Below are 13490 nucleotides of genomic sequence, written 5' to 3' on the forward strand. Positions count from 1 at the left end.
GTTACATCACACAAAAAAAATTGTGGTCATGAACTAATAATTAGTATTTTCAATTTTCGAAGTAAGATAAGTATATCAAGTGGGATATCATATGACAGGTCTTCACCTATGCATTCTAAAACAGATTTTTATACATTTTTATGCAACATATTTTTTGAATTATCGTGCAAAATGTTGAAAAATACGATTTTAGTACGGGACCCTCGTTGCGCGAGCATGAATCGCACTTGATCGGTTTTTATTACAAAGACCTACTTAGATTATTATTCTAATTATTATGTAACATGTTATACCTAGTTAAGTAGACAGTATTTAAACTGCAAAATTCGCGTTTATTAATTAATTTACCGAAGTAGCAGCTTTGTCAACTTGTCAAGGAAATTACGAAAATGTTATTTATTTCAATATGTTTACTTGCAATACTATGTGCTGTAAGTACTTTGAAATTGTTTTATAAAAGTACAGTAATTTAAAAATAAACTATACTTAGGTATACTTACCTACCTTTTTGACTTTAATTAGCAATTTTTTTTTGTTTTCATTTTATAATGTGCGCAGGAACATAAATAATCAAATAGTTAAAATTATATTAGGGGACGTCCATAAATTCCGTGAGGTGTTTTTTTGAATTTTCTGTCCCTCCCCCTGGTGAGATGTCGTGAGATTTTATTCAACCCCCTCCCCCAACCCCCAATCTCACGTGAGATTTTACAAAGTGTGGGTTCCTACGTAAACGCGTTGGATACTTGAATGAAATTATTTTCTTTCGAACGAATTAGTGAATGATATTAATCGTACTACGATTACGCTTAAGATTAAATCTCAAGCATGTACAATCTGGATTAAATGGACCAAATTTTTTTTTTTGTTTCAATCATAAAAAAATTGCGTGATAATTATCACGCAATTCCCCCCTCTCTCCGACGTTAGATTAGATGAGATTTGACTCGACCCCCTCCCCCCCCCCCCCCTTGAACATCTCACGTAATTTATGGACGCCCCCTTATGTACATAGAAAACATTATAAGTATACATTGCATTTGCAAGCCTGCTTTGCTGTTGTCCGTGAAGGAGTCTTGATCGTAATATTTTCTTAAAATTGAAAGTATAATGTTTGAAATCTATAACTCTACTGTTCCTCGTAAAATTTAACTCTAATTTAACTTAACCAAACTACGTCAGTATATAGACCGCTGAAGAGCGCGCTAGGGAAACTTCTCTTAATAAAACCTTATTATTCGCAGGTAGAGTCAATCAAAAAATCAGAAACGGTACAACTCAATGATGGCAACATGATGCCAGCAAATGTTTTTGGTACTTTTTTCGGGGCCGGGGAGGAAGTAAGTTATTTGTCTTTAATAGTGTAAAAATATAATACTTAATACAATTATTTTCAGTAATAAATAGTTATGCTCAATATGCGATTGACGGCGTGTTTCTGAAGCAACTTGATTATCGCCATTGTGGCGCTGACAGCAGCATTGAGCGTCATGTGAGCGTACTCGGAACTAAATGCTGAGGAATCTCTCAATTCGACGACCGACCATGTCAATATTTTTATAGAAATTGTCCATTTTGATTCTCGGTACGCTCGGTGGGGCGCTTCAAATATAATCATTTTTTTTACTAGACTAGCTGCCCCGGCGAACTTCGTACCGCCTAACAGTCGATTCTTTTTCAGGATTTTTTTTAAATTTTTATCTCCGTAAGAACCATCCTCGTACTTCAAGGAATTCATTTTTATATATGGAGATACTCCTAACGCTTGACAATATTGTTCTAATAAGTGGACCTGATGTACCGGGTGGTGGGGGGGGGTGTACGTATCTCGCGACAGGCTTGCGACAGGCGTAAATCTCGCAATCATTGCTGTCAAACGTCCGGCTAGAGAGAGACAGCAATAGCCACAAAGCAAAATAAGAACTTCTAACTAAGAAGAGAGACAGCAAATGAACTGTCGCATTGCTACTGCTGTCGCTACTGCAACGTTTTACGTAACCACCCCGCCGCCGGTTGGGTCACGTGGTCTAAACATATCCTTTTTGGAAAAAAATGTCTGGTAATAAAATGGAAACTTTGATAAATGTTACAGTTAGATAACCGGAAATACGTGCCCCAAGCAGTCACATGGGCACTGGAAGCCGGATATAGGCACATAGACACTGCAGCTCTTTACGTAACCGAGGACAAGATCGGTGAGGCCATCAAGGACCTCTTGAAACGAGGTATCGTGAAACGGAATGAATTGTATATAACTACAAAGGTAAAACAACTATACAATAAATCCTTGATAAAAATTATCTAAATAATGTAAAAGGAAAAGGTGACTGACTGATCTACCTATCAACGCACAGCTTAAACTATTGGACGGATCGAGCTGAAATTTGGCATGCAGAAAGCTATTATAACGTAGGCATCCGTTAAGAAAGGATTTTTGAAAATTCAACCTCAAAGGAGGTGAAATAGGGGTTTTAAAATTGTGTAGTCCACGCGGACGAAGTTTAATAAAATAAAAAAAGTACGAAACCTGACAGCGAATATTTCAGCCAAGGACATACAAAAGTAAAAACTAAGTTGAGTGTTAAACATGATGACGATGACGGCACGGCGGTGACGAGCAAGTATAAATAAATGAATGAATGAATGAATAATAATATACTTTTATGGTATTAAATTATTAGGTACAGAAAAACACACACAAAGCAAAATAAAAATATAGGCAGGTACAATTTGTGGTATTTCGTATGATACCTATATGGTAAGTACCATATAGGTATTATAAGAAGTACCACAAATTGTTTCGATTCGAATTTGAAGTCAAGGAATTTATTTAAAATAAATTATTATCTTAAGATAGGTAGCATTATATATACGTTTTGATTGTCTTTTGTTGTAAGATATATGTAGGTAATGGTGATAATTCATTACTTACATAAACTTAAAAAAGCTACGAGGCTCGCTAAGCTATTCGCCAAGATAGGACTTTTCGGTTCTATTCAGGGAATCATGCATCTTACCATCATCTTACATAATTATTAAGAGGGTTCTAATCTTATGCTCTCCATAAGGCTAGAACACTTTATGGTTTGGATTTTTGAATCGATCTTTCAATTTAGTAAAACAGTTCTTTAACTCTGCACACACACACACACAGACACACACACACACACACACACACAAATATATAAATAGGTACCTACATGTATACATACACTGATACACTGGGTTACTAATACACACGTGTAATGCAGGCTCACTCTAATATTGTTATGGAAGAGTGGAGTCTTCCGCTGCGCGATTGCGGTAGAATGACAGCTACAATGTCACGATCGCAATCACCTCTGATTGGTTGACGCTCGCTCACTATTGGCTACAATGCATTGTTGCAAAAAGAATAGTACAAATTCAGCTAATCACAACAATTGAGATTGTAATAATGATTGATGCAGGTTTTACGAAATCGCCCTACCGAGTCTTCTGACACAGAACTAGCTATTCTCCTACTCATAAAAAAAGGCTCCAACCTCTTTAATATGTTACTGTTAACTTAAGTTATTTGAATGGATAAACTATTTAAGTACTTAGGTAATTTTATTTTTATTAAAACAGCCTGCATATAGATTAAAATTAATTGTCAAAATCTTGTTACTTTCTGATTTTTTCAGCTAACATTCACAGTTGCCACGTGTAAGGACGTAATGCAATCTATGCGAGATAGTTTAAAAAGACTACAGCTACAATATTTGGATATGATCCTCATTCATACACCTCGCAATGTGGTAGGGGTTTTTACTATTCTTAACCGGACCTACAGTACGCGACAGAAAGTAATGCATAAGCCTTTAGAATGACATTTCAGCTTTGTAGAGCGTTGTCTCTGTCACTCATATCTATAGGACGTTTTGTCGGTCTCAACCACAGAGACATTCCGCTATCTCTTTCTAAAGGTCGATGTACATTATTTTCTGCTGCATACTGTAAAAATTGTTGTTTTTATATAGAGGAATCTTTCTCTAGCGCTTGCAGGAGGTTCCCATACATAAGAAGTTTGATGCAACATTTCGTCAAAATTGATTAAAGGGATGGGTCATGAACAACTATAAGTATACAGCTAGACAGATAGCCCCATTTTCGCATTTATAATATTATTATGGTCTAGATTGATAGATTTTTTTTTTTTTTTTTTTATTAAAATCATCGGAAATCCTCCGATTTGTGTCAGAGTTCTTTTTTGGGTATTACATTTTGTTATTCTCTTACATTATTTATTTACAGTTTGTTTTTCTATATTAACTATATTATACCTATAAATTTTTATCAAAGTATATACATTTATTCTTATAATAAGCATACAACTATAGATCTATATTTACAAGTATAATATATATTAAAATATTTACAGTTTTACTTAGTTTTATTTTTCTTTATAGTACATTTCGCTATTTTGGTGCAGTATTCTAAAAATGCTTTTTGGCACTTTTTGTCTCTTAGCAGTACTTCCAGCGTTTCTTTCCTTATTTGCACTTCTGTCTTTTGTTCCAGTTCAAAACGTTCCTTCCCATATATGGGACAGTCTAAGAGTAAGTGTAACACCGATTCCTCGTTTGCTGGGTCGCAGTCGCAAGCTGAATCATCCTTGCACTTGAATCTTTTTAAATACTGCCCAAAGCCTCCATGTCCCGTCAGCACTTGAACGTGAATCGGTGTTAACTTAGTCTTTCTGACAACTTTGAATGCGCCATAAACGTCCGGGAAGAACAGCCTAGTCAAGGCCGCCGTTTCACCATTTTGGTATCTTTTGTTCCAAGTCTCTATAGTTGTTTGTCTGATGGACTGTTTTATGAATGACAAGGGACACTGGTCGTAGTTGGGGGCAGTTTTCTTTTTTCTGGCTGCCTCCTTAGCGAGGGCGTCAGCTCTTTCATTGCCCTCAACTCCGACATGTGCCCTTATCCAAAAGAGCCTAATCGTGTTTCCCTTTTCTCTTAATAAAGTCAAATTTTTTCTAATTTTGAATGCCAAAGGGTGAAACGTGCCCGGATTCTTAATGCACTCTAAGGCTGACCTTGAGTCACTGAGTATGTTCACGGATGGTTTGTTGCTTTTTAGGACGTACTCGGTAGCTTTGTACAGTGCGTAGAGTTCGGCTTGAAATACGGAGCAGTAGCGTTCCAAGAGAAATTTACTACTCCGTATCTCATTACCATCTTCCCAGCATGATAGCGCTGCACCAACTTTTCCATCTATTTTGCTTCCATCCGTGAATATACTCAGCCCGTTTATGCTGTTCTCCCCGATAGTTTCGGCACTCAAGTCCTCGAGGCAGACGAAATCCTCTATTGCCTCTCTGGCTGGATGTACTGCTTCCAAGAAACACACTTTGGTTTCCACCTCTCTGTCTCCGATAATACTTTGCGGCTTTCCTCTTTTAGCTTCGTACAGCTCTTTCGTCTCTAGAGCTCTCAAGTCGAGTGGTATAGTCCCGGTTAAGACTATCGCCGCGTTAAGGGACACCGTACGGTAGGCCTTGCACATTTTTTGTGCAAAGCCTCGCTGTACGGTGTTCAGATATTTTTGAACCGTTATTTTATTGGCAGCAGGAGCCCAGACATTAGACGCGTAAAGTATTATAGGCTCTATTACAGCGACGTACATCGTCCTAATGACCTCCGCGGACAGTCCCCAGTTAATTTTAGCTGATCGTGCAAGTGGTTTATAAATATTCAATGCTTTTTTACAAATGTATTTTATATGATTATTAAAAGTTAATTTACTATCAAGTATTAGGCCTAAAATCTTAATTTCTTCGACTAGCTGAACCAGGGTGCCACCCATGTGTATGCGTGGGGTGTCGTATTTGAGTTTTTTGGTTATCACCATTGCGCTTGTTTTATGTGGTGCAAACTTCAATTTGTGCGCTACACCCCACTCATACACAAGGCTCAGCACCCGGTTCGCTTCTTCTTCTATCACTGCGGCTGATCCGCCGGAGAACACCAGGACGATGTCGTCGGCGAACGCCTGACAATGTACCTTGGCCTTTTCTATTGTATCTAGGAGGGGATCCAGCAGGATGTTCCAGAAGGTGGGCCCCGCTATTGAGCCCTGGATACACCCTTTCGTTGTTGAAACGGTGCATTCATTATCTGCATAGCGAACTCTGACTTCTCTATCATTCAAATAACTATTTACAATTTGTCTGAGATTCAGGGGGCATTTTTCGTCCAGTAAGCGACATCTCACCGCGGGCCACCACGCGCTGTCGAAGGCTCCCTCTATGTCTAGTGATACGACTACATTGATAAGCTTATTATCAAGATTGTTCCGTATATGTTGCACCAAGTCACAGAGGGAGTCCTCGGTACCGCGCTGCGGTACAAAGCCATACTGCCTCGGATTAGCCTTTGGCAACAAGTGCCATCGAATTCTCCTCACGATCATCTTCTCCAATACCTTTCCGAGCACCGGCAACAGTCCTATGGGTCTGTACGATTTTACTTGACTATAGTCGGATTTACCGGGCTTCCTTAGAACTATTACCGTTGCCTGTTTCCAGAGTACCGGAAAAAATGATATTTCGAGGCACCTATTGACAATAGCCAAGTATATACTTGCGTCGGCACTTATGGCCTCCGCGCAAATGTCAGCTGTGAGACCATCGCTTCCCGGTGCTTTTTTAGGGTTAAAAGTTGAGATCACATACTTTAGTTCCTGTCTCGTAAAGGGAGGATCCTGTATTTCATTTTCCGTTGGTTCTATTATGCTTCTAGCCCTTTCACGCATTTTCCTGTGATTGGAATTATCGTCAGATTCCACATCCTGGGGAAAGAAAGTACTAGCTAGGAACCTGGTGGATTCAATTGGACTTAAAACGGTTCCTTCCTTTACGAGAGGTTGATCTTCCGATTTTCTGGCCGTACATCTTATAACCCTGTAGATGCCATCCCATACACTCTCACGGTCCTGGGCACTGCAAAACTCTTTCCAACTATTAATTCGCGCTGTGTCTGCTTCTATTGTATATGTTTCTTTTATTTGCAAATACTCGTCGATGACGTGCTGTTTCCTGCTTGGGGCGGCGCATTTAATTCTACGCTTCTTCGTCATCATTTCTTTTTTCAGGTTTTCTAGCTCTGGTGTCCACCAAGGTAAGTTTATTTTAGTTTTCCTTTTAATGGTAGGTATTGCAAGTTTACATGCTTCGATTATGCTGTTTGTATATTTGGTTACTATTTCCTCTAATTGTATCTCTGTTCGTATTTTTTCTATTTCTTCTACGCCTACATTATTCTTTTCTAATTCTTTTCTAAACTCTTGCCTAAATAAGTTCCATTTCGCTTTCTTTGTGTTGTATAGCCGGGTAGTTTTTAGTTGCCTCTTTAGTTTAGACTTATTTAATTTTATTGTGAATACGATTGCATTATGGTCCGAGCTAGTAATACCTTCGTCAACCCTCCACCCCTCAATTAGCCCTAAAAGTTCCTGGCTACATACGGTGATGTCCACATTGCTTTTGAATTCCTTGCCATTTCTTATTGTATAAAAGGTGGGAGTCCTGCCCTCGTTCAACACGTTCAGATTCATCTCCGCGAAAGCTCCGAGTACTTCTCTACCTCGATGGTTCTCTGAGTCACTGCCCCACCATGGACTCCATGAGTTAAAATCCCCCCCTATTAAAATATATTTTGTTTCAAAATTTTCTACTATCTTTTTGAGTTGTGTCAAATATGGGTCCAAGGGGAGGCTGTCCTCGAAGTACACGGAGACGACTCCAATTTCCCATGCATCCGTTTTGAGAATCGCTACAGCAATATTCTCGGTAGTGGCTGTAGGGCATTCAACGATCTGCATTTCATTATTGAAGACTACTATTGCCGCCTTTACTGGCTTTGTCCGGTTTTGCGATCGCTGAACTACCCTAAAGCCACTACTTAGCGCGATTTCACCCTTTGCCCCCACATAAGGTTCTTGAACGAGGGCAAGACTAAACCCACCCTTTTGTGCCTCCAGGGTCATTTCTTTAAAGGCTAGCTGTTTCCTCTGGAGGTTGGCTTGGAGTATTTCAAAAGCATCTATAGGTTTGTTTGAGGAGCCTTTAGCAGTATGCCACTCTCGCTCTTGCCAGTGCATCCCACTTTTTCCGGATCGGACAACTCTCGTCAAAACTATTGTGGTCTGTCCGATCTAGTCGGCTGCTCTGGCAGTTGCAACACGTGGGTCGATCTCCAGCCTTCCACGCTGGGCACTCACTACGCAGGTGCGGACCCGCGCAGTGGCTGCAAGTGTCTACGGACGCCTCGCAGGTCCTACGACCGTGCCCGTAGCCCAGACACCTGGAGCAGGTAACCAGTGGGGACTGATCTTTAGCCACCACCCGCTGCAGATCTATGTGGACCTTTCCCACGGTTGTGACTCGCTGCCATACTGGCGGTGACACCTGCAAGACCACATGGTTCTCGAGCGGATTCCTGGCCCTTCTTCGGTATTTCACGCTTACCCTGTAGTCGTGATCAGGTATCACCCCCAGTACGTTTTCATTTTGTAGCTTAAGGGCGCCCAGGATGTCTTCATCCGTATTGATTTTGAGGACATTCAGTAGTATTATAAGCGGGTCCCTGTTTTCCACCTCCTGCGTAAGGAGTGTAGGGCTGCCAGACTTGAGCTTCTCTGCCACTTTGGCGAGCTCCTCTCGCGATTGGCAGCCCAACACTACTTTTTGATCCCTTGCTTTTCTAAGCCTGTCCACTCGCACGCCGGATGTCTTCGCATTCACGGCTGTCCTAATTTTATTTAAAACATCTTCACTTGTGTCGTGGGTGTCAACGGAGGACACAACGATCGAGTGGACAGGCCGAGGCTGGGAGGTAGCACCAGCGGGCCTGGCGGTCGCCGCCATCGCCGCATACGTAATACCTTCAGTGACCGTGTTCATCTTTTCGATGTTGTCATCGATTTTCCGCACATGATCCCTGACAGCCCCGATGTCAACCCTGGCCGCGACCACCAGTTCCCGCTGTTGCTGTAGCTCCTCCATGACCTCCCTTGCAAAGTCGGCCGCCGTTGCTGTTACAGTCCGGGTGGCGGGAGGCGGTGTCCCTCCGTTGAGCCGCAACACAATCGTGTAGAGGCTCGAGAGGCACTCTATTACTGTCTCTTTTATTGTGGATTTCATATTTCCGGACTGCTCCAGTTGGAGCTTTGCCTCCTGGAAGAGCCGGTTCGCGGTGTTCACCAGCTCTTCCAGGGGGCCTTCCGTGGCCGACTTTGCCAAGAAGGGCATTTCGGTTGACGGAGGCTTAGTTGGGGGCTTCTTTTTAGAGTCTGAGTCACTGTGTTTTACAGTGATGCTCCCTGTATTAGCAGGTTTGTTTGCACTCGATGTTGTTGGTGCCATTGGAAAGAGTTTTGTTTTAACCTTAGCCTGATTTAAAGAAGTTGGAGGTGTAAAAGGCCTCCAGCTGTCAGTAAAATTAAAAATAAAAATAATATAGGTAGGTACTTAATCTTATTTAAAAGTTATAGTTACGTCCAATTTCCTTAAAACTAACTAAAAGTAGGTTTACTATGTAAATTAGGCAGTGTATAGTCTGCCTAAGTAAAAAAATAGAAATAAAATATATATATGTATATATATATATAATAATAACAATAATACTTAAACTTATTTAAAAACTAAGTTTAACGTCTAAATTCCACAGTATTTACTAATTATTTATTATAATTAAATTTAATTATAATTATTAATAATAATAATACTTAAACTTATTTAAAAAACTAAGTTTGAATCTAAATTCTACAGTCAACAAGCGTCAAAGTTCAAACAGTTATTTACTAATTATTTATTATAATTATTAATAATATTAATACTTAAACTTATTTAAAAACTAAGTTTCGTCTAAATTCCACAGTCAACAAGAGCCACAGTTCAAAACAGTTATTTACTTATTATTTGCTTGCGGTATTCTATGATAGTGAACGTGAGAACGTGCAAAGAATTTGGCGAGTCGCCCTCTATTGGCACGCGGCAGTACTATTGTTTTTGTTCGTATGCAATACTGATCGGTCGATATTATTTGTTCACTATTTGATTTATTTACCACAGTCAGGATCAAACTCCAAACTTTTAGAATAGGTAGATACCGTAAGTAAGTATATGTAGCACTGGTAGACACTCATACGTCGTCAGTTCTGCAGCCGATCGTTCAAATCACTTCAATCGTGCGCCACGTACAAATTAATTTTCAACTCACCCTCATATCATAAATTATTATGCTTTTAAAACAAATGTTTTAGCTCTAGTTAATTTATTGCATTTATTAACACATTTTGAATAGTGTTAATAAGTTAGATAGTATTTTCACTTCTTATTTAGGGGGTTTTCACTTTAGACGTAAGTACGTATATTTAGGTTATTTTGTATTAGGTTAGATAAGTAATAGGTATGAAGTTTGTAGCACCACATCGATTGTTGAATTTTATGGTTTTATTCATGTAAATAACTTTAATAACACTTTGATGCACTGGTTATTTGATTTATACAACTTTAATGATAAATACGGTAACTAATTGGCACTAAATCTATTTTTAAAACAATTTTCTTGCGGAACAAATGCAACCGTGGCAACTGTCGTCCCTGCTACAGATTGATAGATTAGTACGGATTAACCAATTGGTCAATACTTAATATTGTAAACACACTGTGTCTAGTTTATCAGATTTCCTTAAAAATATGTAGGTACAGGTAGTTAAATTACTCAGGTTCAAAGTTTCATAGATAATCTCATATTATATTAGTTTCTAGAGTACATATATCTATAAAAATTCATTAGGTTCGATTGGTTATCAAATTGAACTTCGTTAGTTTAGGTGGTAGGAAGCGTTCGAGAATGACTTCTCATAATTTGATTAAATTATGTTCTTTTCATGAAAAACTTTGTATCTTCTTTTTGTACCTATTCTACTCCTTCTACAGTCTACAACCTCTCGCATTGCCGAGGGTCACTGGTAGAGATCTCTCATAGAGATACGTGCTTCCCTGTCCACTTTTACTCTCTTTTTCTCTTTATTGTAAATGTTTTGGTACAAATTAAATTAAATTAAATGACTTTCCCTACACATGCCCCACACAAATAATAATAATTTGTTTTTTGAAACCAAGCTCAGGATAAGGAATCGCGATTATTTGGTGATTTGGAAATGTCTTGAAGAGGCTAAGCGGATGGGTTTGACGAGATCCATTGGCGTTTCAAATTTCAACGCCACGGAAATTAACAGGATCCTACTTCATTCAAAAACCCCTCCAGCCGTTAACCAGATTGAGGTAAGAAAAATAAATTATTAAGATCAATATTTCATGGACAAATAGGTACAACCGGTTTTTTACCAGTAAGTTACCAACAGGTGTGCAAATTTGGAAATTTTGGAATTCCTGGACTATAGTAATAAAATGATGTAATTTTTTTTTGTATAGCGGTAGTTTATGGGGCTAGAATTAATTACCTACTACAGATAATAATTTAGTACAATCATGATTTTTATTTATTTTTAACATAATTAATTATTGACGTCACGCTGTATGGAAAGCGATTAATACAACAACAAAACAAACAAACAATTTAACATAAAAATATTCTCCCTCAGAATTTACCTACTCTATTTTTATGTTAAAAAATTGAAAAATATTTGTCGTTTACGAATTATTGTGACGTCATTAATCGCTTTCAGCGTGGCGTTAATAATTAATTAAATATTATGTCCAAAATAAATAAAAACCATGATTTTTAAAAATTATTCTCTTTAATAATGGAACCCCATAAACTATCCGCTATACAAAAAATCACATCATTTTATTATTCAAGGGTCCAAGACCCCCTTATAATCTCTCTTAGGCGGGTATTATCAATACCATAGATAACAGAAGCAATACCATATCGTGCTATTTTATGGTGGCAGTATTGATGGTAGGCTTTCAAACTATCAATATTTAATAACATTATTATTTTGGTCAGTACCTACAGCGTTCAAGCTCGTAAGAGGATAGTCGTGCCACATACTTTAATGATAACAGAAAAAAGCAACTGTCTTCTCTATAATATTAGTGGTGGCGTTTAAGACTAATATAACCCCCATAATATTATGTTTTTTTACTTACATAAATATGTTTTTTTTCCAGACAAATCCTACCTTCACAAATCTGGAGTTGGTGGCTTACTGTCAAAGTAAAGGCATCGTTGTAACTGGATACGCACCCCTTGGTTTCCTCGTGCCAAGATCATTCACTGATTTACAATTACCGCCCACTTTTGACGATCCCATATTGGTGGGGATGGCCGAGAAATACTGTGTAGAAGTCAGTCAGATTGTCCTGCGCTATTTGGTAAATATTATTATCAAATTTATTTGATTACTAGCTCATGCTCGTGACTTTGTCCGCGTGGACTGCACAAATTTCATACCCCTATTTCACCCCCTTAGAGGTTGACAAAAATATTTTATTAGGGGATGCCTACGTCATAACAGCTGTCTACATGACAAAGAAGATGGACAAAATTGTATGGACGCGTGCCCCAGAATATTATATAATATTTTTAACCGACATTAAAAAAAAGGAGGAGGTTCTCAATTCGACTGTATGTTTTTTTTTTTGTATGTTTGTTACGCGATTACTTCGTCAATTATCAACGGATTTTGACGATTATTTTTTTGTTTTATAGGACATACTTCAGAGGTAGTCCCATTTTAATTTGGTAAAGATCTGATGAATATCTTCGGAGATGGAGAACGGAACTCCTCAATGGATAAGAGTAAATTTCTCGCGATCAGTGTAATAGCTTTGTAAACAGTAGGGTTTTAACCAGGCATAGCATATTTTTAACCGACTTGGAAACGGAGGAGGTTCTCAATTCGAATGTATGTCTTTTTGTATGTTCGTTACGCGATTTCTCCGCCAAATATGAACCGATTTTAATGATTCTTTTTTCGTTCGGTAGGTCGTACTTAAGAGGTGGTCTTTTTTACTTTGGTGAAGATCTGATGAATATCTTCGGAGATGGAGAACAGAACTCCTTAATAGATAAGAGTAAATTGCTCACGATTAGTGTAACAGCTTAGTAAACAGTAGGTTTTTAACCAGGCATATCATATCATATTTAAGTACAATGGGGCCACCAAAAATTGTGAAATAAAAAAAATTCAAAATAAAATAAAAACCGACTTCAATAACCACCAACACTAAAAAGTAAAAAATAATTTAATTTATTACCCAATGTATTATGTATACAAGAGTTATTGTAGTTCTATAGTAATATTTTTTGGAGTCGGTGCCAATGTGTGCACAAACACTCACCGGCTAAAAAAAATATTACTATAGAACTACAATAACTCTTGTATACATAATATATTGGGTAATAAATTAAATTATTTTTTACTTTTTAGTGTTGGTGGTTATTGAACTCGGTTTTTTTTAAATACGAAGCTTATGGGTAACAGGA

General features: G+C 38.2%; 1 protein-coding gene across 1 annotated transcript in view; it reads left to right on the plus strand.

Annotated features, from left to right (window-relative positions):
* Positions 1 to 13490, plus strand: part of LOC117985273 (aldo-keto reductase AKR2E4-like) — a 28134-nt gene that overhangs the window by 8493 nt on the left and 6151 nt on the right. Inside the window, exons 3-5 of the mRNA XM_069500633.1 lie at positions 3666 to 3779; positions 11159 to 11320; positions 12173 to 12376. Of these exons, the coding sequence (XP_069356734.1) occupies positions 3666 to 3779; positions 11159 to 11320; positions 12173 to 12376 (480 nt within the window). The remainder of the gene's footprint in view (positions 1 to 3665; positions 3780 to 11158; positions 11321 to 12172; positions 12377 to 13490) is intronic.

This window comes from Maniola hyperantus, chromosome 9 (assembly GCF_902806685.2).
Source record: "Maniola hyperantus chromosome 9, iAphHyp1.2, whole genome shotgun sequence".
NCBI lineage: Eukaryota > Metazoa > Arthropoda > Insecta > Lepidoptera > Nymphalidae > Maniola > Maniola hyperantus.